Source organism: Mycena indigotica (assembly GCF_014461135.1).
Source record: "Mycena indigotica strain 171206Taipei chromosome Unknown Mind.scaff0002, whole genome shotgun sequence".
Classification (NCBI taxonomy): Eukaryota; Fungi; Basidiomycota; class Agaricomycetes; order Agaricales; family Mycenaceae; genus Mycena; species Mycena indigotica.
The window spans coordinates 5,325,793-5,352,683 of record NW_023503001.1 but is presented as its reverse complement, the minus strand read 5'-3'; the positions used below and the strand labels follow the sequence as shown (position 1 = coordinate 5,352,683).

General features: G+C 50.7%; 9 protein-coding genes across 9 annotated transcripts; 4 read left to right on the top strand and 5 right to left on the bottom strand.

Moving 5' to 3' along the window:
- Window positions 1-3,543: 3,543 nt before the first annotated feature.
- MIND_00276800 (NmrA domain-containing protein) lies at window positions 3,544-4,776 on the top strand (the record flags this gene model as incomplete). Its single annotated transcript, XM_037359640.1, has 6 exons — window positions 3,544-3,589; window positions 3,643-3,824; window positions 3,872-3,993; window positions 4,039-4,100; window positions 4,149-4,597; window positions 4,648-4,776. 6 exons carry the CDS (start codon window positions 3,544-3,546, stop codon window positions 4,774-4,776), a joined length of 990 nt encoding a protein of 329 aa, XP_037224735.1.
- Window positions 4,777-4,920: 144 nt separating this feature from the next.
- Window positions 4,921-6,200, bottom strand: MIND_00276700 (Methyltranfer-dom domain-containing protein; the record flags this gene model as incomplete). The annotated part of the gene is made up of 6 exons (XM_037359639.1): window positions 4,921-4,986; window positions 5,034-5,161; window positions 5,204-5,503; window positions 5,550-5,705; window positions 5,759-5,844; window positions 5,899-6,200. The coding sequence occupies 6 exons, from the start codon at window positions 6,198-6,200 to the stop codon at window positions 4,921-4,923; spliced, it is 1,038 nt and encodes a 345-aa protein (XP_037224734.1).
- A 182-nt stretch (window positions 6,201-6,382) lies between these two features.
- On the bottom strand, window positions 6,383-7,744 carry MIND_00276600 (60S ribosomal protein L4-B; the record flags this gene model as incomplete). Its single annotated transcript, XM_037359638.1, has 6 exons — window positions 6,383-6,477; window positions 6,530-6,723; window positions 6,774-7,339; window positions 7,390-7,532; window positions 7,582-7,656; window positions 7,702-7,744. The coding sequence occupies 6 exons, from the start codon at window positions 7,742-7,744 to the stop codon at window positions 6,383-6,385; spliced, it is 1,116 nt and encodes a 371-aa protein (XP_037224733.1).
- A 3,714-nt stretch (window positions 7,745-11,458) lies between these two features.
- On the bottom strand, window positions 11,459-13,953 carry MIND_00276500 (Aa-trans domain-containing protein; the record flags this gene model as incomplete). Its single annotated transcript, XM_037359637.1, has 8 exons — window positions 11,459-11,524; window positions 11,575-11,713; window positions 11,760-12,576; window positions 12,629-12,747; window positions 12,792-12,838; window positions 12,890-13,084; window positions 13,131-13,359; window positions 13,412-13,953. The coding sequence occupies 8 exons, from the start codon at window positions 13,951-13,953 to the stop codon at window positions 11,459-11,461; spliced, it is 2,154 nt and encodes a 717-aa protein (XP_037224732.1).
- Window positions 13,954-14,743: 790 nt separating this feature from the next.
- MIND_00276400 (Kinase-like protein) lies at window positions 14,744-16,225 on the bottom strand (the record flags this gene model as incomplete). The annotated part of the gene is made up of 7 exons (XM_037359636.1): window positions 14,744-14,810; window positions 14,871-14,959; window positions 15,016-15,276; window positions 15,325-15,463; window positions 15,517-15,760; window positions 15,817-16,143; window positions 16,198-16,225. 7 exons carry the CDS (start codon window positions 16,223-16,225, stop codon window positions 14,744-14,746), a joined length of 1,155 nt encoding a protein of 384 aa, XP_037224731.1.
- Window positions 16,226-19,572: 3,347 nt separating this feature from the next.
- MIND_00276300 (uncharacterized protein) lies at window positions 19,573-21,738 on the top strand (the record flags this gene model as incomplete). The annotated part of the gene is made up of 7 exons (XM_037359635.1): window positions 19,573-19,621; window positions 19,674-19,875; window positions 19,928-20,068; window positions 20,121-20,305; window positions 20,357-21,333; window positions 21,381-21,432; window positions 21,485-21,738. The coding sequence occupies 7 exons, from the start codon at window positions 19,573-19,575 to the stop codon at window positions 21,736-21,738; spliced, it is 1,860 nt and encodes a 619-aa protein (XP_037224730.1).
- A 199-nt stretch (window positions 21,739-21,937) lies between these two features.
- On the top strand, window positions 21,938-23,464 carry MIND_00276200 (F-box domain-containing protein; the record flags this gene model as incomplete). The annotated part of the gene is made up of 1 exon (XM_037359634.1): window positions 21,938-23,464. The coding sequence occupies exon 1, from the start codon at window positions 22,079-22,081 to the stop codon at window positions 23,462-23,464; it is 1,386 nt and encodes a 461-aa protein (XP_037224729.1). The 5' UTR covers window positions 21,938-22,078.
- A 42-nt stretch (window positions 23,465-23,506) lies between these two features.
- On the bottom strand, window positions 23,507-24,814 carry MIND_00276100 (RING-type domain-containing protein; the record flags this gene model as incomplete). The annotated part of the gene is made up of 1 exon (XM_037359633.1): window positions 23,507-24,814. One exon carries the CDS (start codon window positions 24,812-24,814, stop codon window positions 23,507-23,509), a length of 1,308 nt encoding a protein of 435 aa, XP_037224728.1.
- Window positions 24,815-25,413: 599 nt separating this feature from the next.
- Window positions 25,414-26,291, top strand: MIND_00276000 (uncharacterized protein; the record flags this gene model as incomplete). The annotated part of the gene is made up of 2 exons (XM_037359632.1): window positions 25,414-26,104; window positions 26,152-26,291. Exons 1-2 carry the CDS (start codon window positions 25,498-25,500, stop codon window positions 26,289-26,291), a joined length of 747 nt encoding a protein of 248 aa, XP_037224727.1. The 5' UTR covers window positions 25,414-25,497.
- Between the last annotated feature and the right edge of the window lie 600 nt (window positions 26,292-26,891).

Below are 26,891 nucleotides of genomic sequence, written 5' to 3'. Positions count from 1 at the left end.
TACCGCAGGTTCATTCGGGATTTCTCGGCCCTAGCGCAACCTCTCTTCGCTCACCAAGAAAGACCAGAAATGGGCCTGGGGAGACGCCGGCCGCCGCCTTTCAAGCTATCAAAGACGCGGTCGTCTCAGAGCCCGTCTTAGCGATCCCGGACGACTCCCGGCCTTTCCGACTTGAAGCAGACAGCTCAGATTATGCGACGGGGGCGGTTCTTTCACAACAATCCGCCCCGGACGGGAAGTGGCACCCGTAGGCGTTCTATTCCAAAAGCTTAAATGATGTCTAGCGCAACTACGAGATTCACGACAAGGAGATGCTCGCGATCATCCGCGCACTCGAGGAGTATCGGCATTTCCTCGAGGGCGCCGCGCATCCGGTCGAGATCTGGACTGACCATAAGAATTTGGAGTATTTCTGAAAGGCACAGCACCTTAATCGTCGGCAAGCCCGATGGTCGTTGTACCTTTCTAGGTTTGACTTCACGCTGCACCACGTCCCCAGGTCGCCAGATGGGCCGCCCCGACGCTCTCTCTCGTCGGCCTGACCACGGCATCTCCGAGGACAACTCGGATGTTACCCTCTTACGCCCCGAACTGTTCCATGTTCGCGCTTGAGGCCGTCACCGTCTCTGGGCCTGGCTCCGAACTTGTCCGCGACATCAAGGAAGCACTATCCGGTGAGCCTGACCTAGAGGAGCCCGTCGCGCTTGCGGCCCGGCAACTCTTGAAGGTCCGAGGTCAAGTTCGGGGCCCCCGCTCATCACGTTCGGACGAGTGGGCCGTCTCCGGCGACCTCCTGTACTTCCGCGGCAAGGTTGTAGTCCCCAAAGACAAGGACCTAAGGAGGCGCATCATCGAGCTCTGCCACGATACGCGAGTCGCCGGACACACCGGGCGGTTCAAGATCTTAGAGTTGGTTTCGCGCAACTACTGGTGGCCGCAGATGTCTCGCCATATCGGACGCTACGTCGCGACCTGCGACTTATGCTGCCGCACGAAGGCCCTCCGAAGGCTTCCCGTCAAGACCCTCCCAACGATCACCTTAAGACAGAGCCTGCAACGCCGCTCAGGCCTTCTGCACTCTACGTCGGCAGTTACGGACGACCAGTATATAGTTGGCGCCCTAGCAAGCAGACCCTTAGAGTTTCTTCTCTTTAGATCCTCCCCTGCTAGGTCGGTCCCTCCGTGTATTTCCTGTAGTCTTATTCACTCTTTGGATCCTCCCCTGCTAGGCTTTCGTCGGAGTCTCCAGGGTTGCCCTTACAGACCTTGACCACTACAACTCCCATCCCACATTCCGTGCCTCACAGATCGTCTTTCAGCAAGACAATGCTCCCACACACACTGCGCTCCACACGAAGGAGTTCTTCTACGACAAGGTCATCGATCCAATGTATTGGCTACCCAAATCACCGGACCTCTCTCCCATCAAAAACTGCTGGGCACATTTGAAACACGAGATGTGCAAGCACCCTCGCTTTGCCGATGCCAAGACAGTGGAGGATGCCTTCACTATTGCCAAGGAAGTTTGGAACTCGGCCGACTTTGTGGAGTATGCTATTTATTGCTACAAGTCCTTTCCTTGTCATTTACAGGCTCTGAAAGCTAATAAATTCCACTGGACTGACTACTAATGCACTCTAATGTATCATACCTACTCATCTTGGCTGTATTCTGCTGTATCTTGAAGAAAGTGCATTTTTATCGCTCAATTTGATGGTAAAATACTATATTAATTGATGTGACTGCCTAAAATGGGGGGGACTACATTCTCGCCGTGACTGTAATTCTGGCCAGCACCAATCTGGGGAGCCCACGCAAAGCTATACCTCAACAACCGCTTTGACAATGTTTTGCCAGTGATGACCACACGACAACAGTCACTTTGGAAATCAGGCATTCTGGTTGAAGTCGATATCATCATCCCAGATATTCCACAATAACCATTGAAGTACTATGAGTTTGCTGGTGCATCATAATAAATCAAGTTGTGATGTGTTTTATATTACTACTGCTGCCTTCTTTTTCTAAACTATCCGTAGAAGCATCTACAAAGCCAGCGTCAGCATTGCCCCGTCTCGACCGAAAAGCACAACCCACTTGAACGCAGACATCTCGTCGTTGAAGGAGACGCCGCGGAGGTCCGACACACCGGGGTTGCGGATCGGGCCGAGCTTTCCGCCCGTGCAGTCGATGTTCCTGTCGCCATCATCAGGACTAGCCGCAACGATGCATCGGCGAAAACGCGCACTCAAATAGAAAGCAGTCCTGCCCGGAATCGGGGCGAACGGACGAGACGTTGTCGTTGAAGCCGTCAGGAACGCCAACGCACTTCCCGCTCGCACCGTGCGCAGTGGTGCAGGCCCCGTGGAAGTTGATATCGACACACATAAGTCTGTCTCGTTTGGCCAGGCCGTATGATGAGAGGGAGAAGTAGGAACACACAGATTTCCTTGGGTGACTGGCATTGGGATGGCTGTCGACGTTGTGTACACCACGGGGAGGAGGAGGATTGCGGCAATGGAGAGCTTCATAGCGTAAATTGACGAGAAGACAGGAGAGCATTGAGGCAGCGAGAAGCTGGAGTTCTTATACTTCGGTGCATTGAAGCGATCGCCAGCAGGGTTCCTAGCTCGGGGTGGATTGTTCGAAGAAGCAACACGGCAGGACCTTACTTCCTTGAATGCACTGGCAGAAACTGCCAGAAAGCGTAGTAACGGACACTGTTTTTTTTTCAAGTAACTTGAAAACTGAATCGGGGACTTGGAGAAGTGTTCGCTGAATAGTATCACCCCTTTGAATCCTCTTGCCGCGGCCTGTCCTAGTACCAAGTCCAATGCAATTCGGGCGGTAGTTACTAGTCAGCAGTGACTAGTAGCAACAGCTACTTACTATCATACATGGCACTGACAATCAGTACTCGCCGATAACTGAGAAAAAAAACAAGTTTCGTACTGGTATGCGGTTGTTGGGGCTCGATGGGCTAGTTTGTGGGGCGAGGGAGTTAATGTCGACACTGGAGTGACTGGACAGGGAGGGTAGATGAGGAGTCCGGCAGTAGAACAGCCGCTGGTGCTTCTAGCGCGAGGGAGTTGAGTGGCTGGTAGTATTCAAGGCCGCCCTTGTCGAATTAGCTGATTGTCGCCGTATTGTTGTGTAGGGTGGTCGAAGGCAAAAGCTCAGATGATGTGACTACATGTGACATGACGCGACTAACTACGACTTGCAGCGCTGGCCCAGCAGCTGCATGGTATGCACTCAATGTTGAGTGCCCATCGAAAGTACTTAACGCCCCAGCAGGATAAGGTAAGTACTGAATGGGATGATGCCAGTGAGTTTCTCAGGGTCACAGGTCCTGCCAAAAGCGCATCACCGCAGCGCACCACCGCTTTCGCTGAGCAATCCTGGTTAGAATCCACGACGTCGCAGAAGACGACTCAGCTACCATTGAGTCGCTGCTGCAAGTCCCAGGCTGGGGACGGTATAAATGGCCTCGAGAAGCGCGACAATGCTCAGTTCATTTGAACACTCCAACCGATTGCTGCAATGTCTAAACGCATTTTCACTATCTTCGGCGCGACCGGGAGGCAGGGTGCGTGTCCTCAGCTTTTGAGCGCGTTTTTCTCGCTAACTACTATGCTCTAGGTGCTGCTGTCGTCGAATCCGCCCTCGCTGACGGAACCTTTACTCTCCGCGCTGTCTCTCGCAATGTCGACTCTGACGCGAGCAAGGCCCTGATCGCCAGAGGCGTCGAAGTCGTCTCTGCCGACCTGTTTGACAAAGAGTCGCTCAAGAAGGCCGTCCGTGGAAGCGAGATTGTCTTTGGCGTGCGTGCTTTTGTTTTTGGGCTAATTCGCGACATAGCTTGGAACAGGTAACCAACTTCTGGGACCCCGCTATCTTCCCCGCCGACCCCAAGGGCGCTGGAGAGATCACACAGGGCAAAAACCTCGTCGATGCTGCGAAGGAAGAGGGCGTCAAGTACCTCTTGTGGAGGTGCGTCATTTAATGCTACACAAAACGCCATCTGACGGCGACCAGTTCGCTGCCCAACATCTCCGAGGCAACCAAAGGCCTCTACAAACACGTCTACCACTGCGACAGTGCGTAACCTCCCGATGCTCTCCAGCAGAATACTCACGCTTTCTCAGACAAAGCCATTATCGGCGACTACCTCGCTGCATCCGGCGTGCCCTACTCAATCGTCTACACCGGGTGGTTCAGCGAGAACTTGTGGGCATTCGGCAGCATGGTCCCCGCCGAGTCTGGCAACGGCTACACCATCCCCATCCCCAAATACGGGCCCACAGACACACAGCAGGCGACCTGGGTCAAGAACGACCTCGGCCCGGCTGTCCTTGCACTCGCAAAAAACTACAACACCGACAAAGGCAAAGAAGTTGGCGTTCTCGGCGGGTCCTTCCCCGTCATCACCCTGCAGTTCACCTACCCCGACCTCGCCGCGGCGATCTCCAAGGGTATGTTGCCCCACTTCTTCTCCCATCCCAGCAGCCAACTCACACGGCAACTCGTAGCGCTCAACAAGCCTGTCAATTTCTTCAGCGTCGAGACAACCGGCATGGCAGAGCTCGACGAGATGGTGTGTGCATTCTCCTGCTCGTGGTCCTGCATCTTACCCCCGCGCTTCAGTTCCTCTATCAAGCCAAGTACGACATGTATCCTGATGCAGTCCCGAATCCCAAACTCGTCGCTCTCGGCGTCAAGTTCGGCACATTGGATCAGTTTATTCAAGAGGGTGTTCTTAAGCACTTTTCGTAGCTTCTTTGTACGACAACTCAAAATTTAGTCTGACGAATACACATAATTACCAAGTTTTCGACGCCAATACATCTGGTACCAACTATGTACCGTTCCGAGCTTTTCTGAATACCAATGTCCAAAAGAAAGTAAAGAGAATGACCTCTACGGGTACTCGGGCAAGCTATCGTCCAACAACGCATGTCGTCCGCGAATGTTGATAAACGAGAACTATCACAACGTGTTAACAATAAGCAAGACAAGGGAAAATGACGCACGTAGACAACGGCAGGCTCTTTGCGCATGTTGTTCACGTCCATCATGCTGATCTCAAAGTAGAATGGCCGCAACCCTGCACGCTCGAGACGCTCCCACCATTTCGAAAATTTGTCGACAGTGCTCATGTCTACCCAATTAGAGTCATGTTTCGGACAGCAGCAAGACGCACCTTCCGACCACCCAACATGAAACTCGAGCAGCAGTTGACCAAACGGAAGCGGTTTGTCGCCGTTGTCCGCAATCATAGACGTGAGCACGGGAAACTCGCCACCCTCGAGGTCGATTCTGAGAATGTCGACAAAGTCGTGTCCGAAATGCTTCATGACGCTGTCCAGCGAGCGGTACTGAGTTGCATTGTTGTCGGCAATCCCGAATTTGTTGAAATGGACACGCGCGTCAGACTGCATGTTGTTGGCGTCGCCCCAGGGCCAGCGGAGAGCGCCAATTGCCGTCGCGTTGGCGTCAAAGCCTGGAAGATGGTGAACAAGACAAGACATAGAAAACCGCTCCTTTACCGTATATTTCACATCCCGGGGAACGACGCAACATGTCTTGCTCGAAGCTGGAGTAAGCGGGAGTTGCGTAGTTGAGGGAATAGACGATTGGTTTGGGTCGACTGTTCAGAACACGCTCCAATCCACAGACCCACAACCCGCCTTCAACGAGGGTGCCTTGTAAGTGAATTAAGACTAGGCGAGTCGCGTAAACAAGTTGCGTTGCTTACCGACGCGATATGTGGGGAACGGACAAGTAAAGGCGGGAATGAAAAAGTCCCAAAGAACGTAGAACTTGGAGCGAGGCGGTGGAAATCTAGTTATAACCCAGTCAGCAGGCGAGCGAGGAGGGCGACGTAGAAAAACACACGGAACAATATACTTCCCGCCCTCTTTCTCGATGACCAGCGCGCGTTTGAGGATCGTTTCTTGGTATCGCCGTTCATTGCCTTCTAGGGTCCGAACCAGTCGACTCGTCCCAGGCCTTTGGAGAAGCGCAGGCCGATCCCAAGCAGGTGTCGCGAGGACGTCGTGAAATTTTTTGGAGCCGTTATAGCTGCGAGCGGTGTTGGCGAGGAGGTAGAACGTGAATAAGAGCACCACGCCGACGTAGATTTTGTGCCAGGATGTCTGCGGGATGGCCTTCCAGTTTATGCGAGGAATCGACGACATGGTAGTGGGAGGAAGAAGGTAAGACAATCAGGGGAGTGAGCAATTTTCTAGTTCGTGATCCATGTCTCAGGCGGAAGCAAAGTCCAGGTGACCAAATCGTCAGCGTAGAGAGCATGAGCACATAGCATTGGCATCATAAACGTACGCAGTACACGGACAACATATATGAACTACCCACACGCTCAAGGCGCGAACAAAGTGCCCGAGAAAGCTTCGCCAGCAGCGGAAGGCTGCTTGGGCTTCTTGGCGTTCTTCTTCTTGAGACGCTCTTGCTTGACTGTAGATAAATCGTGGTCAACGACTGCACAAGGTAATGCAAAAAGACATACGCAATTCGTGCCGGCGGATGGACTTGGCGTAGGGGTTGAGTCGGAAGAGGACCGCCTTGTTGACGAGCGGGTTCTTCTTTTGTGTCCATGGGCGCTTCTGAACCTTTTGACCAGCAGGACGGACAACAGACTGGATTTCGTCTGAGTTGATGAGTCGGGTGACATCAGGGTTGGTGATCTTCGACGTTGGCAGACTGGCAAAACGGTCAAGATATGTTGCATATATCAGAGGAAACGACCATACAGGTAGTCCTTCTTGAAGGTGGAGACCTTGTCGAAAGTGCCGAAGACTTGGTCAAGCAAGCCAAATGCACCCTCAGTCCAGATGACAAAACGACCAAGATGGCCACCAGGAGCCAACTGGAGAAGGTTCAACCGGCGGACGTTGACGATCTCAACACCAGGCAAGTTGCGGAAGGCTTTGGAAATGCCCTTGTCTTCGTCGTACACAACAAGCGGGCCACGACGCTGACGGTGGCGCCGATTGCGCATTTTGCCCTTTCCAGCTCGGAGTTTGCGCGAATTCGACACTTTGACCACATCGGCATAGGCATTGAGGCTTTTCAAGAGAGCAACAGCTTCCTTGGTCTTTTGGAAAGATTCGACAGCCGAAGGAACAACAAGGGGGACTTCAGCGATCTGCTCGATACGGTGGCCACGAGCAAGAACTAGGGAGGGGAGGGCAGAAGCGGCAAGGGCGGAGACAACGGCAAAGCGGCGTTGGTTTTGGTTGACCTTGACGTGCCATTTGCGCCAGGTCTTCGTTGGCGCAAACATACGACCACCACGGCACATGTTGCCAAACGCGGCCTAAAATACCATGTCAAAGCCCGATTGTAACAAGAGGTAATATAACGCACCTGACCAGCACGGTGGGTGCCTGAGCCTCCAACACGAGGAATACGCGCAACGGCACGACCAGTACCCCAAGATTCAGCTGAGGTTTGGTGACCAGCCTTCTCCGATACGGCGTAGGCCTGACGGCGGTTCTTCGCGATGCTCTCTGGATAGCTAATGAACCTCCTGCACATCGACAAGAGTCTCAAACATACTGTGAACCTGCGACACAACATCCAGACGAATGGGGGCGGTCAAAACAGCGGGAAGAGGAAGCGAGGTGGACGCCTCTAACGCAGAGATCAGAGCAGTCAAAAAGCAAACGATAGACTCACCGCCAGAGGCGCCATGAACGCTGACAGTTGGACGGGAGGCCATTCTTGCGGCGGAGGTCTTGAGGGGAAAGGTGAAAATCTAGATCAAAAAGAGTCACAACTCTGCATAGTCACATCACACGGTCTCGTGAGTCCGATCAATGCCATCGTAAACGATAAGATGCTCTGGTCGGAGTAAATTGGGTCATAGAGTGTAAATTTCTTTAATTTGCTTCGATCAGATAGATATACATTTGGCCATTAGAGGTTATCAGCAGCGAAAAAAAACGGGTTTATAAATTTTGGTTTACCTTGTAACTTGTGGTCAATCAACTGAAAGGTGGAGTTGTTTTTCTTACATCTTTTAGAACATTACCACTTCTCCCTGCCACGCAACCGGGCACTTTTCTCCCAAAATTTACAAGTGGAGCTTAAATCATTCTTAGTTTTCATGCATCAGTCCTCTATATTTTGCTAGAATCAGGGCTGCTAATAACCTCTATTCAAGCACTTATTTCCTCTCAGTTGAATGAAATAACTTGAAGTAGTGATTCAGAGTGTGACTGCCGAGCAGTCACAAATGCCATGAGGCTGCAACGTGGCGGCCACACTCTCACTACTCTACCATGTCTCAACCACCCGAGTGAGTCCGCTAAGTCTAAGCACCAGAGACTCATGTGTAAACTTACATTGTCAGAGCTTCTACCCAAGCTTGCCCAAGTTGTAACAAACCCAATGTATATCAAGTTCCTCTTGCACCATATGCAGAACTTGAACTCTGGCGCTCTACTGTCAATCCTGATGACATTTCCAAAGCTCAAGTTGCAGTCATTGATCAAGCCATACAGGAAGCAGAGAACAGCAGACAAGCTCTTGAGAGTGAAGTCATACAATTGCATTCTAGGCTGGCTCAACTTGAGATACAGAAAGCTGAACTAGATAATTTTATTTCAGTGCATCAAGGTATTGTCTCAAATCGGCGCCAAATACCAGATGATGTGCTTATTGAAATCTTTCTTTTGTGCACTGGTTATAACTTGCCAAAATACAAAACAGTAATGGAACTAGCCACTGTTTGTAAACAGTGGCGTGATATTATCTTCTCATGCCCTTTATTTTGGACCAATTTACAAACAACTGATTCTCGTGCATATTGGCTTGGATCTGAATATTGTCAATCACGTATTGCACTACAGATTCAGAATTCTAGCCAAGCTCTACTCTCTTGCTCACTATATGGTAGTGAAAACAAAGAGCTCTTCACTATGATACTTCCCACATCTTCGCGATGGAAAAATTTATCACTTTATGCTCCAGAAAAATCAGAACAATTCAAGATATTTCATGGTGGCAATACAAGTCAAATGCAGAAATTTGGTGCTCTTCAGAAACTTGAAATTATAGCAAATTCTTCCCACTGGGATCCTAGCAGTATTGATACTGGTGGAATAAACTTTGCAGCAACATTACCTGCTTTGAAAGAGTTGGTGTTATCACTAAAGAAGAAAGCTATTCCACAAGAACTATATGGTTTACTCCCACAACTTCAAACATTATATATCCATATTCCTTGCCTTCAAGATATCCCACAACTATTTTCTCAACTTCATCCTTCTACACATCTTTATCTATCTAGCCATGAGTCAGGAGAATATCACTCTGAAGACTTGGGTGTCTCATTTCAAGTACAAACAAAAATCAAAAAATTAACCTTGTATTGTGTTTGGGATGCACAGTTTGGAAAGTATATTCTGGGCTCACTTCAAGCACCATTTCTGGAGAGTTTGTCATTTACTACTCATTCCGGTTATAGTTGTGTTCAGTATATCAATACATTTGTCTCCAGATCTGCTTGTCAACTCAAACATCTCACAATTGGGGAAATTTCTGATAATGGTGGATATGATATACAAACATTATTGGTGGAGTTCTTAGAATCTCAAGCTCTGCAGGAGTTAGTCAGTCTTAAAATCAGCTTCAGCCAGTCAACCCATTGTGTAGATTTTTCCTGTCAACTCTCTCATCTCCATCTTTTCACAAAATTGCACTTTCTCACCATACATGGACCTATCTTCCAAAAGCAGATTATAGATGATGTTATTTCCCAACTTCTTTCTTGCTACAATCACAGAACTTCAAAACTTCAGAAATTGACACTGGGGACCTCAATGCCTGTTAATGGGACATTTACCATTTCCAATGAGACTATGCAGCTATGCAAGACACAGGGACTTACACTGGATATCATAGAGAATGTGAGATTCTCAGAGATAATATAACTGGTTTACTATGGATTGGTGATGTGCTTGAGTACATAGGTAGGGTAGGAAGGTTTAACATACTGACCAACTTTTGTACCTCTAGTATCTTTTAAAATACTGTGATGTTTTTAAATTATAACAATTCTAGACTGGAAATAAGCTGGGAATCATACTTTGCCAATTTTATTGATTTTTCAAGTAGGGGACAAGTATTCACACTAGGGTTTCTGCCCAAAAATAAACCCCAAAGTAGGATTTATTTATAATAAATAGTGGACAAAAAAGAAGTATGTTTCAACAACTTGGAAAGATAACAAATAAAACTCCTGGAAAGTAGACTTGATTTGTAAGAAGTTGGGGCATAAATTAAGTTATTGGATTGGACTTAACTTGAAGCCAATATTAGCTGACATTTTGTGGCTACAAGTTGGAGCAAATAAATGCACTAAATATGCCACAAGATACAAGACTATATATATATCAAAAATCAGGGACAGCACCAAAGTGTATCTGATATATTAGAAATAAGTGACAAAGTGTCATTATATATGACAAATCACCTTATGTATGACAAATTGGGGTAATAATAATGTGTCAATATTTTTTGACACATATTTGGGCTCAAATGAGGTACACCTATTGTGTACAAAACATGGTCAGGAAGAGGGTTGTCAGGCTTTGGGTTGGGCTATGCAAGGCTTCTCTGAAGAACACATGCCCAGAACAGAACAGACCAATTATCAGGCCTGCAAGCAATGTGAGCAGAGTGGAGTTGAACTGAAAGGGCCCGTTAAGATGTTCCCTTGTCGTTGTCGGTTGTCGAAGTTCGAATCAGGTCGTTTCAGGCACAATTAGCCGCCAGCAGTACCTCCTTGCATGGAGAGAAGCAGTACTTTAGATGATCTAAGCAATAGAGTACAGAGTACACTATTGTGCTTTATATATGCAGGCCCGCAAAGAGGTAATTAGACAAGGGGACGATCGTACATCCCTTGCAGGCCAGATGCTACTCCTAACCTCCTAGCACTCCTCCCCAGTCCCCTGGTGTCGAGTTGGGCTTGGCAACGGCTCAATGTGTCATTCTCGGTCATGTGCTTCCCACATATGCATTCCTCCTACTGGGGTGCCTGTTCCCTGTCGTCATGTGCTGCCTATTACAGGCCCGAAATCGGACACCAGGGCCGGAGCAGACAGGCCGGGTCTTATCCGTGACAAGGGTAGTCACAATATATGCTATATTTAATAATCCAATAGAGTACTTGATTTCTTGTATAAATCAAAGCAGCAAAAAAGGCTCTTGTTTTGGGCTACTATTTCTCATATGTAGATTCTGCTTAGGGGACCATTTTCTCACTGAAACCCCATGTGATTCTAAATTTATCAGATAAAAGTTCAGATGAATAATTTCCAGTTTGGATATGTGGGCCAAGCAAGTCAAGCTCGATGGTAGTATCTTTCTAGATCCATTGTATAGTAAGGCTATTTCCTCCGCGACCTCTGCGACCCTTAGATTTACCTCACGCCCCAGGCACATCGCAATTCCCAAACACCGGCGGCCCGCCCGCCTCCGGCTCGAACATAAGCTGGCGCACTCATTAGCCATCACACCACCAAAGAACAATAGAAACGCTACCTTGACCGTCTGGATCGTCGTATACGCAGCCGCAACCAGCCCAAACACGATCATCGCAATGTCGATCGCCTTCTTCCTCGGCGTGTCAGCACATGCTTTGTAGTGCAGCATCGCGGGGTAGACATAGCATAACGGGACACTGTGCACGGGTCAGCGGAAGGTTGGTGATGGGGTAATGAACCGACCATGCGAAGCACCCAATGAACGCGACAAACTTGTCCAGGTCCGCCGCGCCGAGCCACGATAAGGTTGCCGCGAAAAACACTGTCGCGAAGCGGAACATGTTCTTTGTCCATTTAACCCGGAAGTCCGCCTTGCCGCTCCTCGTAAACAGCCCGTTCTCCATGATCCGGATGGCGGGAAAGAGTTGCAAGGGCACGGAGAGCATGATGGCAATCGAGTAGATAAATTGGACAGACTGGACCATCTTGCTCTCCGCGTCAAGGTTGACAAGCACGACCGTCTGAACTTCTGAGCCGAAAGTGAGATATGCAAGGGCACCAGCTCCGCCAAAGAGGACTAAGACGATGCACATAACGCCTGTCAGCACCTTGGGAAACTTGTGTGGCTCCCGCATCGCATCGGTGATTGGTATGACCATGCCAATACCCTCGAACGAATAGACCGCTACACCCACGAACAGCGAAAAGTCCTTCGGGTTGAACATCTTCACGTCCGCAATCCCGCGCTGGCTAATGATCGATATTTCTGACCCAAAGATATACACCAGTCCGACGAGAATGAACGCGTCAGCCACCAGCGCTGTCGAGCTGAGTTTGGCGAGGTCGCGGAATAGAACCAAGGGCAGGAATACGACGAGTTGTGCGAGAATGAAGTATTGGATGGGGATCAGCTTGAGACAATGGGTGATGCCCATGACGAGTGCTTGTAGGTTCTGCGAGACGAAGATGATGTAAGCGGCGACGAAGCCGATTTGCGAGACTATAATGGAGCCAAGGATGAGGTAGCGCATCCACGGGCCATATAATGTGCCCCCAATGTCTGTGAAAAGATGAATATGGAGCAGGGTATGCAAACAAAAGCATAAACTGACCTCCAAAACTGCCAGAGACAACGAATTTGGTGTAGACCAGTAGGAGGAACGAGTATAGCGAAATGAAAGCAATGAACACGAAAAGTATTGAGGAGAAGAGCAGCCCGCCGTTGTAGAAGCTGAAGCGGTCAGGTCGCGAAGAACAAAATAGAGAATAACACACCCTTTTCCGAGGAAAAGCACACCAGTACCAACAAAGGCCTTGAGCAGCTGGCAAAAAAGTTAAGAGAGAAAAGGCGTAAAAGCACAAAAAGCACAAACCATTAGATACGCCTGGCCAACTGTAGCCGTCCCATTTCTCGCCCTGGATAGCGATGACCGTCTCCGCCTTGACCGGGACCGGGACCTAGACAAGGCAGATGCTCCTAATAGCGGAGCAGTCTCGTTTGGTACAGCATCAGGACCCATTTCTTCATCGTCTTCGTCCTCATCGTCTTCTTCAAGGTCTTCACCAGCCTGAACGGATGAGCATTAATTTGTGAAGGAAAGAGACATAACGCACAAAGTGGCCGAAGATGTACAAGAACTCGACAAAGTTGTTGAGCAACTGGGGTTCCTCCTCGCCACGCTCATTAGCACGTAGAATGACATAATTCCTGCGGAAGCCGCCTGGCTCATGGATATGCTCAAACGCAGGGTCTGGTGTCGTTTGTCGTGGGACGATGACAGAAGCAGCACGACCACGCGCTCCCAGTTTCCGTTGGTCCGACTGCCACTTGTAAATGTCATGTCTGGGTAAGATTCAGCTGCAGTTGGTATCCAAGAAGATTGGTGACCACGCACGTTACATCCGCGCCCGCAGCATGGTAGGGTATCGGAAACGCCTCAGTCTCCTCCCTTTGCACTGCTCTGATAGACGACTTGCGAGATCCGGTCTGGGAGTCATCATTGGGAACGTCCAACTCAGGCGTAGTGCTGTTCGTTGGCTTTGCGTCAGCCGGATTCTCCCGCTCTTGTCGGGATACGAGGTGGCGTCGTAGAACTCTGGCCATCTCCTCTTCTGGTAAATTCTCCAGGTCGGCACTGGCAGCCGCAGCCTCAACAGCACTAGGAGTCCCAACCCGAAATCCTCCACCCACTCCGTACGAGCCTGGAAAACCCTCTACAGGCGGCTTCATGGATGCATCTGACGGCCTATGGCGTACAGCCAAAGCTGGAGACCCATTTCGAAGCGGAATATTAGGGGGCGGTGGTGTGCCAACATACTGCGCTCGTAAAACCCGAATATCAGGCGTGCCATAGGGTGTAGTCACCGAGCCCGCAACTTCCTCCGGCCTCTCCGGTGTCCGTCGAACGATGTTGACGGGTTTGGAGGGAGAGGACATGGTAGTGGTGATGGGGGGAGGAAAGAGAGTTGCGTAGTCTTCCACGTGAGAGCGCCTGATTTGGCGGAGGCTCGACAGTAGCCTCGCACTCCCAGCCTCGCAGGCGCCTCTATGCGGCGCTATTGCCCATACTTGGCAACATGCTGCTACACGTAAGGACGCCGGAATGGAAGGGCATCGATGAACTGGGCATTGGCAGTGGAGCAGCTGGAGCCCAAGCGAAATTAGGGCACGAAAAAGACCTCGCGTGAAGCTCGCAAAGGGTTGGCGATGGCCGATCCCGCCTCCGAAACGGGATGCATGGCGTCGTTGAGACGAAAGCGAAGCGTTCGCCAAGACTACTAAACGCCATCACGTGGCCCCAGCTCTGACGGTAACTATTTTCTGCACAGTGTCGTCAGGTTCCCAGTTGAAGTTTCAAATGGACAAGTTGAACAGTCTAAATTCTTCCGCCTGATTGTCAATCTTGAGCGCTTGAGCGGCCACTCAAGCAGTGCATGCCAGTGACTGCTGCCATGAACATCTGAATGTTCTGAGCTCAGTCAAGTCTAAGTTCCCAGCCTGAGGTCAAAAATAGTCCTGGCACGGCGGTAGACCTGGTACAAATACATTTTCCCTGGCATTCCCTTATATATACAACAAATTAAACGATAAATAGTGTACAAATAATAAACCTAGACGCCATCATGATCGTGATTCGTGAGCTCCAAGTACAAATGAATAAGTTATTCTGGCCGAAAGTTCGTAGTCATAAGTTAGGAGTCGAGAAAAGGTATGCGCAAAGGAACGCTCAGTCAACAACTTGCAGGAATGGGGCTTGCCGCAGCTGCGTCGCGGTCATCCTGTCCTGTGGTTGGCTAGTAAGCAAATGATATGTGAGTGAACTTATATGTGGCATTTGGCTGAGAATGACTTACAGCGCAAGACACTTATCCAAGAGGTCCAGTGCCCCGGAGTCCAGTGTAACATCCGGCGGCACAGCAGGTCGCGCCGTCTGGTGATAGAGCTATGGGTGGAGCATCAGTGAATCCCTTTGCCAACGACAATGGCCGGAAATTATACCTTGAACATCACGGCGACGGCCTCTGTGTCGAACCAGGGTCGTTTCCCTGACAACATCTCCAACAGCAAACAGCCTACACTCCATACGTCTGCTGGGGGTCCCCATTCCTGGTATTGTGTCCGAATGATCTCCGGTGCGGTCCACCAAATCGCTTTCGGTACAGCGCGAGAATGGTCCCGCTTGCAGGCGGTAGAGCACCCAAGACCAGTGATCTTGCAAACGCCATCTGCCCCGAAGTAAACTTTGCTCGACTTGAGGTTCTAAAAATAAAGTCAGATCAAGAGAGTGTCAGTCTGAGGAGTACCAACGCCATGAACGATGTCTTGACTATGCAGATAAACTAATGCGTCGAGAACCTGAGACGTGATGCGGCGAACATCTGGTTCAGACAGTGGCCCTGCATTGCGTTTGTCTCGCACAGTCTGTCCGACAACAATTTCAGACAGTCTAGATGACGAAAGGTTAGGAATAGAGCAGGCAGTGACCCGACTAACACGCACACGAAGAAACTGCTCTCTACATCCACATCGCATCCGATGATTTGGGCCAGGTGGGGATGAGCAACCCGTTGCATCAGCGCGACTTCCCGCTTTATCGACGGTTGACTCGGCCTTCCTGGTCGTCTTGTCGTATCAAAGGTGTATTGTTTAGCGACTACCAGTTCGCCGGTCGTTTGATTCAGTGCAAGAAAGGTGTTCTTCCGCTTTCTCAGCCTTTCACCCAGAATCCATTTGAACCCAATTGCTGGCTCGAAGTCAGTAAGATGGATATAGACGCCACAATTCTGGTTAATAACGCACGTCGTGGCTCGTCCTCTTCTTGGGTACCTGCAAAGCTCCCCGGACTTGAGATTTCCGTCACTTCGCTTTCGTTGAAATTGTTGTCCTTCCGCGACACGAGAAATCTGAGGCTCGGGCCTGAACTAGAAGATGACGGGCTTGACTCATCAGAGGAGTCCATTATTTCTCGCCGTCGCCTAGTTCGAGTCGCTGGGCGAGTTATAACCTCCTTCCCCAACGCTGACTTCGGATCAACACTTATGGCGGCAGCCGCGCTGGCGTTCTCGTTCGGCACGGGTATCGGCGAGAGCGGACTTCGCGCGCTTGATTGGGGTTTCTCAAAGAGAGCTGGAGCATAACACATGAGTGGGCAGTGGGTGAGCAGGAACGCGTTTCACGCACTTGCAATTTGTATCGCTTCGCGCTGCATTATGGTGAGGTTCTGGGGAGGAAGAATAATTGGTGGGCTGCGCGAGCCCAGCGCCACTCTTAAATAAGACCGCAGACAAAGGCCACGTTTGTTGAGTAGTGGTCAACAGCCGCGCTAATAGCCAATGACAACAATGGTGATTTAGAGTAATGGAACTGCCTGTGCGCCGGTCGGCGTCGCCGTTACCTTAGGAATGGTGGAGAATAATAGACACCCGACTTGTGGTACTTGACTGCGCAAAAGCTGTCTTGAGGCGAAGTGATGATAAGTATCGTCAAGAGCGATGCACTTTTGAGGGTCCGTGAACGAGTCTGAGCCTTGAGGGATGAAACAATTGATGCCATCAGCAGCACTGCCTCAAAACTCTGGAGATGTTGGCCGACGACTGTTGATACGCGCGAGGTCAGGCAAATGCCGCCATTGGCAACGGAGGTGAGCCAGTATTTTCGGCCGAGGGGTCCCGGCAGGCAGTTGTGTCCGCTCGCTGCAAACGTCACGGTGAACGTCGAACGCATGGATGCCCTGCCAGTGAATCTTGAGATAAGCATTGCAACACAGACCTCGGACCATGACTGACCCGTATGTATATAGAAGAGTCACATAAATGGTCCAGGTCAACAGTTCGAGAATTGGTTGAGCAGATCTGTTTGCACAAAAGCCGGTGCATTAATTTTGTTGATGAGCATCATCGGAAATCCACGGGCCTCGGCGTCAAGCGAGCATTATATTGGGCTAGAGTGGCTCGAGAGACAATGACCCCGGCTACGGGTCCCAATCATTTGTTGCTTTCCCCAGCCCAAAGAGGATTCCTTGCACATAAGGGATTCATTCTGATCCTGAGAGATCGTGATTGCGTTCCGACGCGATATCAGTGGTGTTATGAACAGATTGGAAGAGCCTACAAGTCGATGAGTCCTCACACATCATACATAGCGGTCCAAATGTGTAGCACTTACAGGCATCAATGGCCATTGTCATTCTTGGCGAGTATTGAACGCAAAGAATGATGAAGTTGCCGATAAAGTCAATCAGCAATTTTACGACGCCCGTGCTCCTTCAAGCTTGCCAAGGTCCGGACAGGCCGAGCACAGTATGCATCCCAGAAGCCTCCCGGGCCGCGGGACTCGCACCTGAAACGCCTGTGGCAAGATTATCAGCTAAACTGCCTTCCTCTAGTCAGGAATACTTCGACCCTTTTTGGAGGCATCCTGACACCGGTCCGTTGTCTTGTGCATCTTGTCTATCCCATCTCCATAGAAGGAGACTGGAGCAGAATATCAAGCCGGCTGCCTGAAAAAGTGCCAGTGATATTGAGCAATTCAATGCAAGCGGAAAGCAATGACGAGTGGCACTCACTGGGAAGCGCTTGTATCATCATGGACTTTGACCTACCCCCGACTGCTACATGTCAACAAGCCCTGACTGAACACGCCAGCCGGCGCACGGTCCCGATTCCCGAGTCCCGCCCGGAAGCCCCCCGGTAACTCGCCGCCACACAGATGGAGTGCGCAACTCCCCGCCTCGGTCTTGATCGCCCGCGCGCATTCATTATTCAAGGTCCCTCAGGCTGGCCAGTGTTTGTCAACGAACAGACCGAATGCTAGATCAATTTTTCGTCGCATGTTCGATACTGGTCCGCGGGAGGGAGAGAATGGTTTGTTTATCTGCTCGTCCGACTTGAGTGGACAACATGAACGAGTGCCAGTGGTGGGATCTGTTGTAGTCGGTACCCGGGGTTCATTTAATTTTGAACTGGTGCCCCGGGCCTCGCAAAAGCCATCCGATAGGGTAAATCGTGTGTACCTTGCGCCAAATGACGAAGGCTAATAGCGTGACTTGATGTGGTTCTTATTGCCGTGGTGAGACCGTCCAAAAAAGATGGCGAAAGAGAAGCGTCATAGTCCATGTGGCGTTTAATTCTAGTGCAGCCCAATGGTCGGGAACTTGAACACTGTTAAACCGCCGAGAATTCCCGAGTTTCGCGCCGGATAATCAGGACAGAATAGTCAGAGGAATTGATTAGGCATGCATCGAAACGAGTTACCATGACCTATATGCAGAGATTTGGAATGCCGTGCTGAGACCGAAAGGATACCTGAAGAAAGTGTGAAGAAATAGCACGGCACACATTCGGCGTGCGTGGATGGGATTTCATTTGTCTGCTACCTACCTGTATGACGATACGCATTCCTGGACGGTTCTAATAGAAGCAGCAAGAATGTCCTTACTCACACCGGTTGATCATGAACGAGATTTACGATGCCGGCAGAGTCGGTGAATCTTGATACGATTCGACGGCGAGCTGAGGTGTCTGCGCAATTGGAAAGAGTCCTGAGACGCCGATGTTAGATTGATGTAGGACATGTCGGGTGAGAAGCTTACGCAGCGGTAAAGGTTCAGTGCTCACGATGCGCATTTTTTATGGCATCTCCTCTGTACTCGCAAATAATCAAGTAGTGCCGCCCATGACCCCTGAAACTCACTTGCCCTTGCCTGTGATTGGAATTATGCCTTGAGGTTGAAGGCTATTTGGACACCGCTCATCAATTCTTCGAAAGGATTCGGTTGTCGGTGGCAACTTGAAGCCTCCACGGCGACGTATGTGTTGCACGAAGGCAACTCGAAGACAAATGAACAGCTCTTGATTGCATTCCCGGTCGAGTTGATAGGTCAAATGGAGCCACAGTTCTAACTTCTGAGTCCGTCGAACATGCAGTCGGCTTTCCGTTGGTACTGCCAAAGCAGCCCTGCCTATCTTCAAGTTAACAATTTGTTAGTTCCCGTGGATGGTTGCCGCGGTCGTATATGAGGCAGTTGTTTGTTTTAAATTTTGTTGCACACTTCTGGAATATCACCGTTTACACTTGCAGTTGACCCTGGACCCGAATGATGTGCAGAAAGGTGTTTCGGATTTGTGGTTTACAGCACAGCATTTCGGTAGGAAAGACTTGAATCACTTGATTTAAAGGTCACTGGCGCAGTTTTAGGCCAGAGCTTGAAGCTTCAAGTTCAATGCTTCCAACAGATCCAGAGTCCATATCGCCAATCCAGTTCCGTCAACTTTCAAGGTCGCGTTACTAGTGCTGCAGGTCGTTGGTTGGAATGCGTAGGAAGCGGACGCGGAGAGAGCCCTTAGATAGGTAGTCAAGAGCTATAAATTGAACCAAAAGTTTGCGTGTTGCTCGCAGAATCGAGACTCAGAGTTGCCTGAGAGAATTTCGAAGTCAACAGCCTGACGTCACATTGTGACTGGTCACACAGTCTGAGCCTGGCACCTTGGACAAATCCCAAAACCATGGCGCTGCCTCAAACTCGGTCTGTCTGCTTCCCTTCTTGTCTCTTTCGACATGGAACGTCAGTTGTCCCTGGTGCTCGCGTACTACTGCTCCGGTCATGGTGAATACTTTCCCCCATCTCATCGTGGTTACATAGTATGAATGGACAATAGGTTATGGACATGCAACGAGAGTGTCTGCGCTTGTCCGCCAAATTCTCCTCCTCAATGGACACACCGCAGCTAAGGGCTTTTGCTGGAGCGTGAGGGTACACATAGTCTCCTCCGCCCCGAAGCACATCTTTCGAGAGGCAATCGATGTCGGAGCACAGTATCGCAACGCGAATATCGACCCGGTCATCGTACAACCTTTGGCGTGAGCCTTTTATACTCTCTGGGTCACGAGAAAACGTTCAACCAAGAGACAGGTACAGAGTCGATCGTGAACGCAGTGTCGTAGTACTGAAAGCTTTCCTCGAAGCCAAAGCCCAGATTCTCGCTCATGAGATGTGTTGGTTGAAGAACGTTGGCGCGGACTGCGTGCTGAGCGACGCGGCGTTTATTGGGTGGTGTGTCGTTGGCGTTTTATCTTGCATTCAACCAGTACTGACTGTCCAGTAGTTTGGCGGCCAACCAAATTGGCATACCCTCCATTCTTGTCACCAACTTCACCTTCGACTCGGTGTACAGTTATTTAACATCTGCAATAATCGACTCGCCAACAGAAGAGTCTCACGAATCGCACCACCAGTTGCATGCTCTTGTTCCTGACAAACCAGTACCGGAAGAGGTTTTGCGGCCTCTAGGTACGCATCTGTAGTTTTTTTTTTCGGCCACAACTTTGATATCAAATCCAGTTGAGCAAATTTGCACAGGTTATCGTTGCGCTGACCTCTTATTGCGCCTACCTGGTTATATTCCCATTCCCTCCTTCTTCCTTCGTCCGCCACTTCCTTCATCAAACTGGGTCGACCCACTAACCAATCGGTTTCGCGATGATGTGTTTGCCTCCCTGACACAATCCTTTCATGATCAACTGCATCCCAGTATCCCATATCCTTCTTCCATTCTATCACCCAAACCCAAACCACCAAGACAAGTAATCCCAATACCCCTTCTTGTTCGACCCCGCTCTCATTCGATATCCACCCATACCGGACGATCCACGCTCTTGTCATCTATTGGGATTCCTCACTATCTTCACGATCCAAGCAAGACCAAGATTCTCGTCGTTTCATTTGGTGGACAAGTTTTTCGCCGACCGAATGGAAGCAAGTCAGGGAGCACCAGTCCAACTCCCGCACATAGCCCGCGACAAAGCAAGGATTTGAGCATTCAGCAGGGGACTGTGGGGCGGGAGCATTCGAAGTTGCTTGCGAGCAAGTTGGATAGCTTGCGTTTTCCTCGGATTGCTTCTCCGTTCAACTTCCATGTCCATGAGCGCGAATATGCATTGTCAGTCTCAGACAGCCTGGCAACAGCGTCGCATTTGTGGATTCCGGGCGCCCCTCCAGTCTCCAAACCAGTTCCCATGAGAGATGGGGCTGGGTTTACTACTTCAACGTCAAGCGATGATGATACGGATGATGAAGTTTACTTTGACGCTGAAGAGGAGATACGGGATGACGACCAAGAACTGGAGGAGCAGTTCGATGCTCTTCCCCGGCTTTTACCCGACTCAACTTGGATCGCCATTGTTTGCGGTGTATCTAAAGATCAATGGAATTCTACTGATACTCCTGACAACGACCTCCCAGGCGGTTTCTATATTGCACCAAGGGACGTCTACATGCCTGATCTGACTGCAACAGGGGATGTGCTGCTTGGGAAACTCGTCAGCATTCTTCTCTTATTTGGAACTAGACTGATCTTTCCACAAAGGGCTATGGAACTGTCGCAGAATGTGTTGACTCTTGTACGCCATTCGTATATGGTGTGTAGCTTGCTTAAGTTTGGCTAAAGTCTCCTGACTGGGTATACACTAGTCTCCCGACCCTTGTTCATTGAGGAGCATGGTCTCCGGCATCTTCTCGCGACAGATGGTGTTGGCATCGAGTTGGAGAGGGAGAAGTATGAGGCGGGAGACTGGGCCGGCGCGGTTTCAGAGGCTTATGCGCTGGGGAAGGAGAAGCGGGACAAGCTGTCAATGGGCTCGAGGCAGCAAGGAACGATAGACTCAGAGACAGCGGGGGTTAAAGTTGCACAGACGGTGTTAGAGTGGGCGAACAAGTGGCGGTAGACTTGCGACTTGTGATCGCCTATATGTCTCAGGCTGATGTCAAGTCAAATGTCCAATAATGATGAGTTTACAATAACGCTCAATGCCACAAAGCTCGCTCAGCGCCCACTGTACAGTCTGTACTTACCTCAAGCCAAGTTGTATCATGTTGGTCATTGTTGACTCGAAGTCAATTCGCCGCTGCACTTTTCCGTTGTCAACGTCACGGCTCCGAACTACTTACTCTTCTTCTTATAATAAGCCACGACGTGGACAATGGCCTGTCTTTCACCGAGGCCTACACAGGCTTGCATCTCCACTCCCTGTACTGGTTGGCCATCGCCATACTAACGAACTCAGCATGTCTATGCGAGCACTACCACACAGCTCACAAAACGGGCCAAACTTAGACGCAAGTGAATACCCCCAACCACTGGCTAGCGCCAGCGCGAGCCGTGGCCCGATTCAGCAGCTCCCAGCCGAGCTTTTGGGTGAAATATTCCTCTGGTGTGGCAATGGAGAACCAGCTCCTTGGGCGCCGGGGGGGACAATTGAGTGGGTTTTGGCCCAAGTTTGCAGCGTATGGCGCGTGTTGGCGCTCTCTATGCCGGCACTCTGGCGAAAAATATACATCATGCATGGCTACTCGGTCTACGACAACCTCCCTATCGAAAAACTACAGAAAGCTCTTTCGCTCCACCTGAAGCGGGCTGGCAACACCCCGCTTCTTGTTTCTTTCACCACTATCGACCTCAATGTGGACGAGCGGGACAACATGCGCAATGAACAGAGGGCCTTCATCATCGAATCGCTCCTTGCGGTCGCTGACCGATGGGAGCAAGCGGAACTACAACTAACAGCCACCGAAATGCATAACGTGCTCTTCAGTCCGAGCGCCCCTTCATTCCCTCTCCTCAAGGCTTTGGAATTCTCGTACATTGGACGCCCATCAGACTCCTCTGGTGGTCGTGGCATCATGCAATTTAAACACATCCACAAAGCCTCAATAGCACCAAACCTGCGTCATCTGGGGTACAGCGGAGGTGCCGCCCCAATCTCACTGCGCGGTCTCCAAACACAGTTTCAAAGCCTGAGCCTGCCCTGGTCTCGCATCACCTCCCTCTCGCTGGAGAACTATCCAAGCTGGCGCGGCAAGCTCCAAAATGCAATCGCAATCCTCCGTCTCGGCCACGCATTAGAGGACCTTAGGCTGGCCGACTTTCTGCCCCAAGTAGGACGTGTCGACAGCAACGACATTGTTTCGCTCGACAAACTCAAGTCGCTCACCTTCCACGCCTCCAACAGTGTTCTCCTGTCCCACCTCCGCGCGCCGAATTTGGGGTATCTCAGCCTGGACCAGCTGTTCAACCCCCACACACATCTCAACGTCCTCGATCTCCTGTCACAAACCACCAAGTTGACCCACCTCATTATCAGCGACACGAACATTCCATTCGACGCGCTCATCCGAATGCTGGAGCTGGCGCCAGGCCTGCACGTGCTCGTGCTACGTGATTTGGTCAAATCAGTCGATTCTGAGCTGGTGGCGGCGTTGACGTGCGACATCATGCCCAAGCTCGAGCAGCTGGAAATAACCGGCCGTTTCTCTCTCGCAGCGGCACATCCACTCGTGAAGCTGGTTCAAAGTCGCGCGGGCCGATTGCGACATGTGAAGTTTACCGGATTGACCCTGCCACAAGAATTGTACAGTCAGCTCAAAGACTCCGGCTTCGCTAATCTGTTATAAAAAACTGTTAGTTTCTTTCAACGCGTAACCTACAAGTACATTCTATACCAGTTCAGGCCCCGCCGCCCTCGATATCCAATAAATCACGCGATCCAGTCTGTCTCTGCTATTCTGCATGGCCAGTATCTCCGCCTTCTCAAAGTCATTTAGAGGGAGAATTCGCGCAAACCAGAAGCTTAATAGCGACGGGTTGGAGATGGGTGGCTGACCGTGAACCCGCGTTATGCGATCGACGACATCGTGGCCGTGGCGCTTCATCAGGGAGAGAAACCCGAGACAGATCTCGACAAGGTCGGGGATCTGGAGCTTGTCGTTATGGGTCGAGCGGCTGCGTGGGGTTGGTGATGGCAAGGAAGCGGGAATATCTCTGAGAATCTTTGTTCGCGCGACAACATAGCCGTCTAACGACTCTCCGTGGACAACGCGAAAGGGCACAGTGCCCCGGACTTCGACGTAGGCCCGCCCGTCATAGACCATCTGTACTTTGGTTATTTCGACCAGGCAGCCGTATCTGAGCACGTTGGCACGGCCATCATGCATCATCAGGCCCATTGTCGGGAAACCGGAGGAAGACTGCGACTTGTGGGTGTGTTCGAGACAGCGACGAAGCATAAGGCGGTAGCGGGGCTCGAATATCTGAAAGCTACACTCTTGACCGGGAAGAACAAGGGACACAATGAAGATGGGTGTCCACGCGCTGTCTTGTTTCTTGCCCTCATTTGCCTGATCTCGTTGCGCTGTATGGTCGGGAAAGAAATTGAGCAGTAAATTCTGCATCAAGCTGTCCATCGGATGCTCCTCCCAAAACTCAAAGCCCCCAAACCTGGAGCGACAACGCAGCGGGCAGGTGTTGCCATGGAATAGCGACATGCGGAGACATTCAGCGCAGAAGGTGTGCTGACACGGCGTGGTAATGGGGTTGTAGAGCAGCTTGGAGCAAGACAAGCAAGTTAGTTTCGCATAGAGTTCGGAAGTGAAGATTGTCTTGGGTTTGAGCGCATCGCCAATATCGTCCTCCTCGTCCAGAAACGCGAGAATGTCTTCCACCGTCCGGTTGACCTTTGGCGGTTCCTGCAAGTCCAAATGCGGCCGTTCACCGCTCCCAGATAACGAAGCCTCGTACTCCATCCGCGACCCAGGCGGAATCCGTAACCTCATTGGTCGGGGGACGATTTCTTCGTCAAGCATCTCAGCCGCGCAAGTCGTCACGGGACACGCATGCCCTTGGACATGATGTTTGCAGACCGTGTGGCCGCAATCGAGCGTGGTGGGCTGGTACAGAGTCTCGTCGCACCCGGCAACGGGGCATTGTAAGAGTTGTTGGAGGTCGCCTGTCCAGATGGTAGTCATTCGGTGACTTTATACGAGATTGGAGGCTGCAGATTCGTGAGGGCTTGAACCGAGGGAGAAAAAATGCCACACACTTGTCATGCTTCGGTATTGGGATGGACCAGATGGTGGTCTGAAGGAGAGATGTTCGGACCGGGTCCGACCGGCACTAATCGGGACGTCACAATCACGCGTCACAATGATGAGAGACTCTTCTTTCGCGGCGATGACTTCAACTGTATACCCTCGACAGCGCGGCCATCGACGCACGTCTGTCCCAATTTGGAGTTGTGACATACATATTATCGGTCAGCCACGCTGCCCGCTTTCCATTCCGACGCGCTTAGCCTCAGTATTATGACTAGTAGACTGAGTTATTTCTACCTGGGAACCAGCAGGATTTTTCATGCGGACTCGGTCTTTACTGTTCCGTGAAATTGAGGTGTGATTATTAATTTTGCTACCTCTCATCCCTTTTGTTCTTGACTTCCCCCTCTTTATTTTTTGCTGCTCAGTGCTCAGGCTGAGTGCTGGGTACAGACAGACGATGTCAGCTATGCATTGGTAATCTTCCTCGACCAACCGGATGGCTGACGCATCAATTGTGGCGGCCCGGGCGACGCGTAACTGATACGCTGACAAAGGTTCTCGTCGATCGTCGTATAAAAGAACCACAGACTCGACAAGTACGCCATCGAACAAACATGACTACTACCTCGCAAATCGTCCTCGTCACCGGCGCCAACAAGGGCATCGGCTTTGAAATCGCCCGCCAGATTGCTCGCAAGGGCGGTTACCACGTCCTCATCGGCGCCCGAGATGTGGAGCGAGGCAAAAAGGCTGCTGCCACACTGACACAAGAAGGGCTGCCTGTCGAATTCTTGCAGCTTGACTCTAATTCTGACCAATCGATTGCGGCGGCAGTGGAAGAGGTCTCGACCAAGTTTGGCCGCCTTGATGTCCTGGTCAATAACGCTGCCGTTGCATTCGATAGCTGGGACCCGGCACAGGGAATGCCGACCCGGGAGGTATTCGCCAAGACATTCGACACCAACACCGCCGGTCCAGCCCTCACAACGGAGGCCTTTATCCCGCTGCTATCGAATGCCCTCTCCGGAAAACCGAACATTGTATTCGTCTCGTCTGACCTTGGCTCTGCAGGCTCGCTTGCCGATCCAGAGGGCCGATACAAAGGCATGCCACTATACTTCCCAGCTTATCGCTCTAGCAAGACCGCTCTCAACATCTTGGCCCTCATTTTCCACTCCCGGTTCCGAGAGAAGGGGTGGAGAGTCAATATCGACAATCCAGGTACGGTGTCATCATCATTCCAAATAAATCCAACGATAATTCTCTAGGCTTCACTGCGACGGATTTGAATGACCAGAAAGGGTCTGGATCGATAGAGGATGGAGCGAAGAATGCCGTCCGGCTGGCTACGTTGGCCGATGACACAAGGGGCACATATTCTGAGAAGGAGGGGCCGATACCGTGGTGAACGCCACATATTCTCCAAGATACTAAATATCGGCCACACACCAAGAAATATAGTGAATCCGTCCTGGTTAACTTGTTTGAGAGCTGGAAGGAAGTCCCCGGCCGTGACTTGCTCACTGCAGTGCGGGTGGTCACTGGGGAGCCATGAAATGATGAGTTGTGTTGGAAGATGGTCTGTCATTGTTGACGTCACGATCACGTGCTCCGTTTCTTTTCCTCAACTACCAGGCGCCAACTGCGAAAAGTTTTCAAGAGACGGTCAGTCAATCACGAGTTCGCCTTTGATGATCTCTCTCTCTCCTCCTCTGACCAATGTTTATTTGGCTTTAAACTCGACGAGGAAACTCAGGTTACTCAGCCCGTCAGCAATGTGATGCCATAATGATATAATGACGGTGGATCAAAGGAGCCGGGTCGGCGCTGGCTGCTCTATGAGGTTAGGTCTTCGAACCATGTACTTGTTATAAAGGGAGTAAGTCGGCGTTATACGAGTCCTCCTCGTATACTGCCGACTTACTCCAAAGAGTACACAAATAAGAGGAACCTGAACATCTTGAGTTCTCGAGTCAGTTTCTCCTGAAGGCGGTTCAGCGCCTGCTAG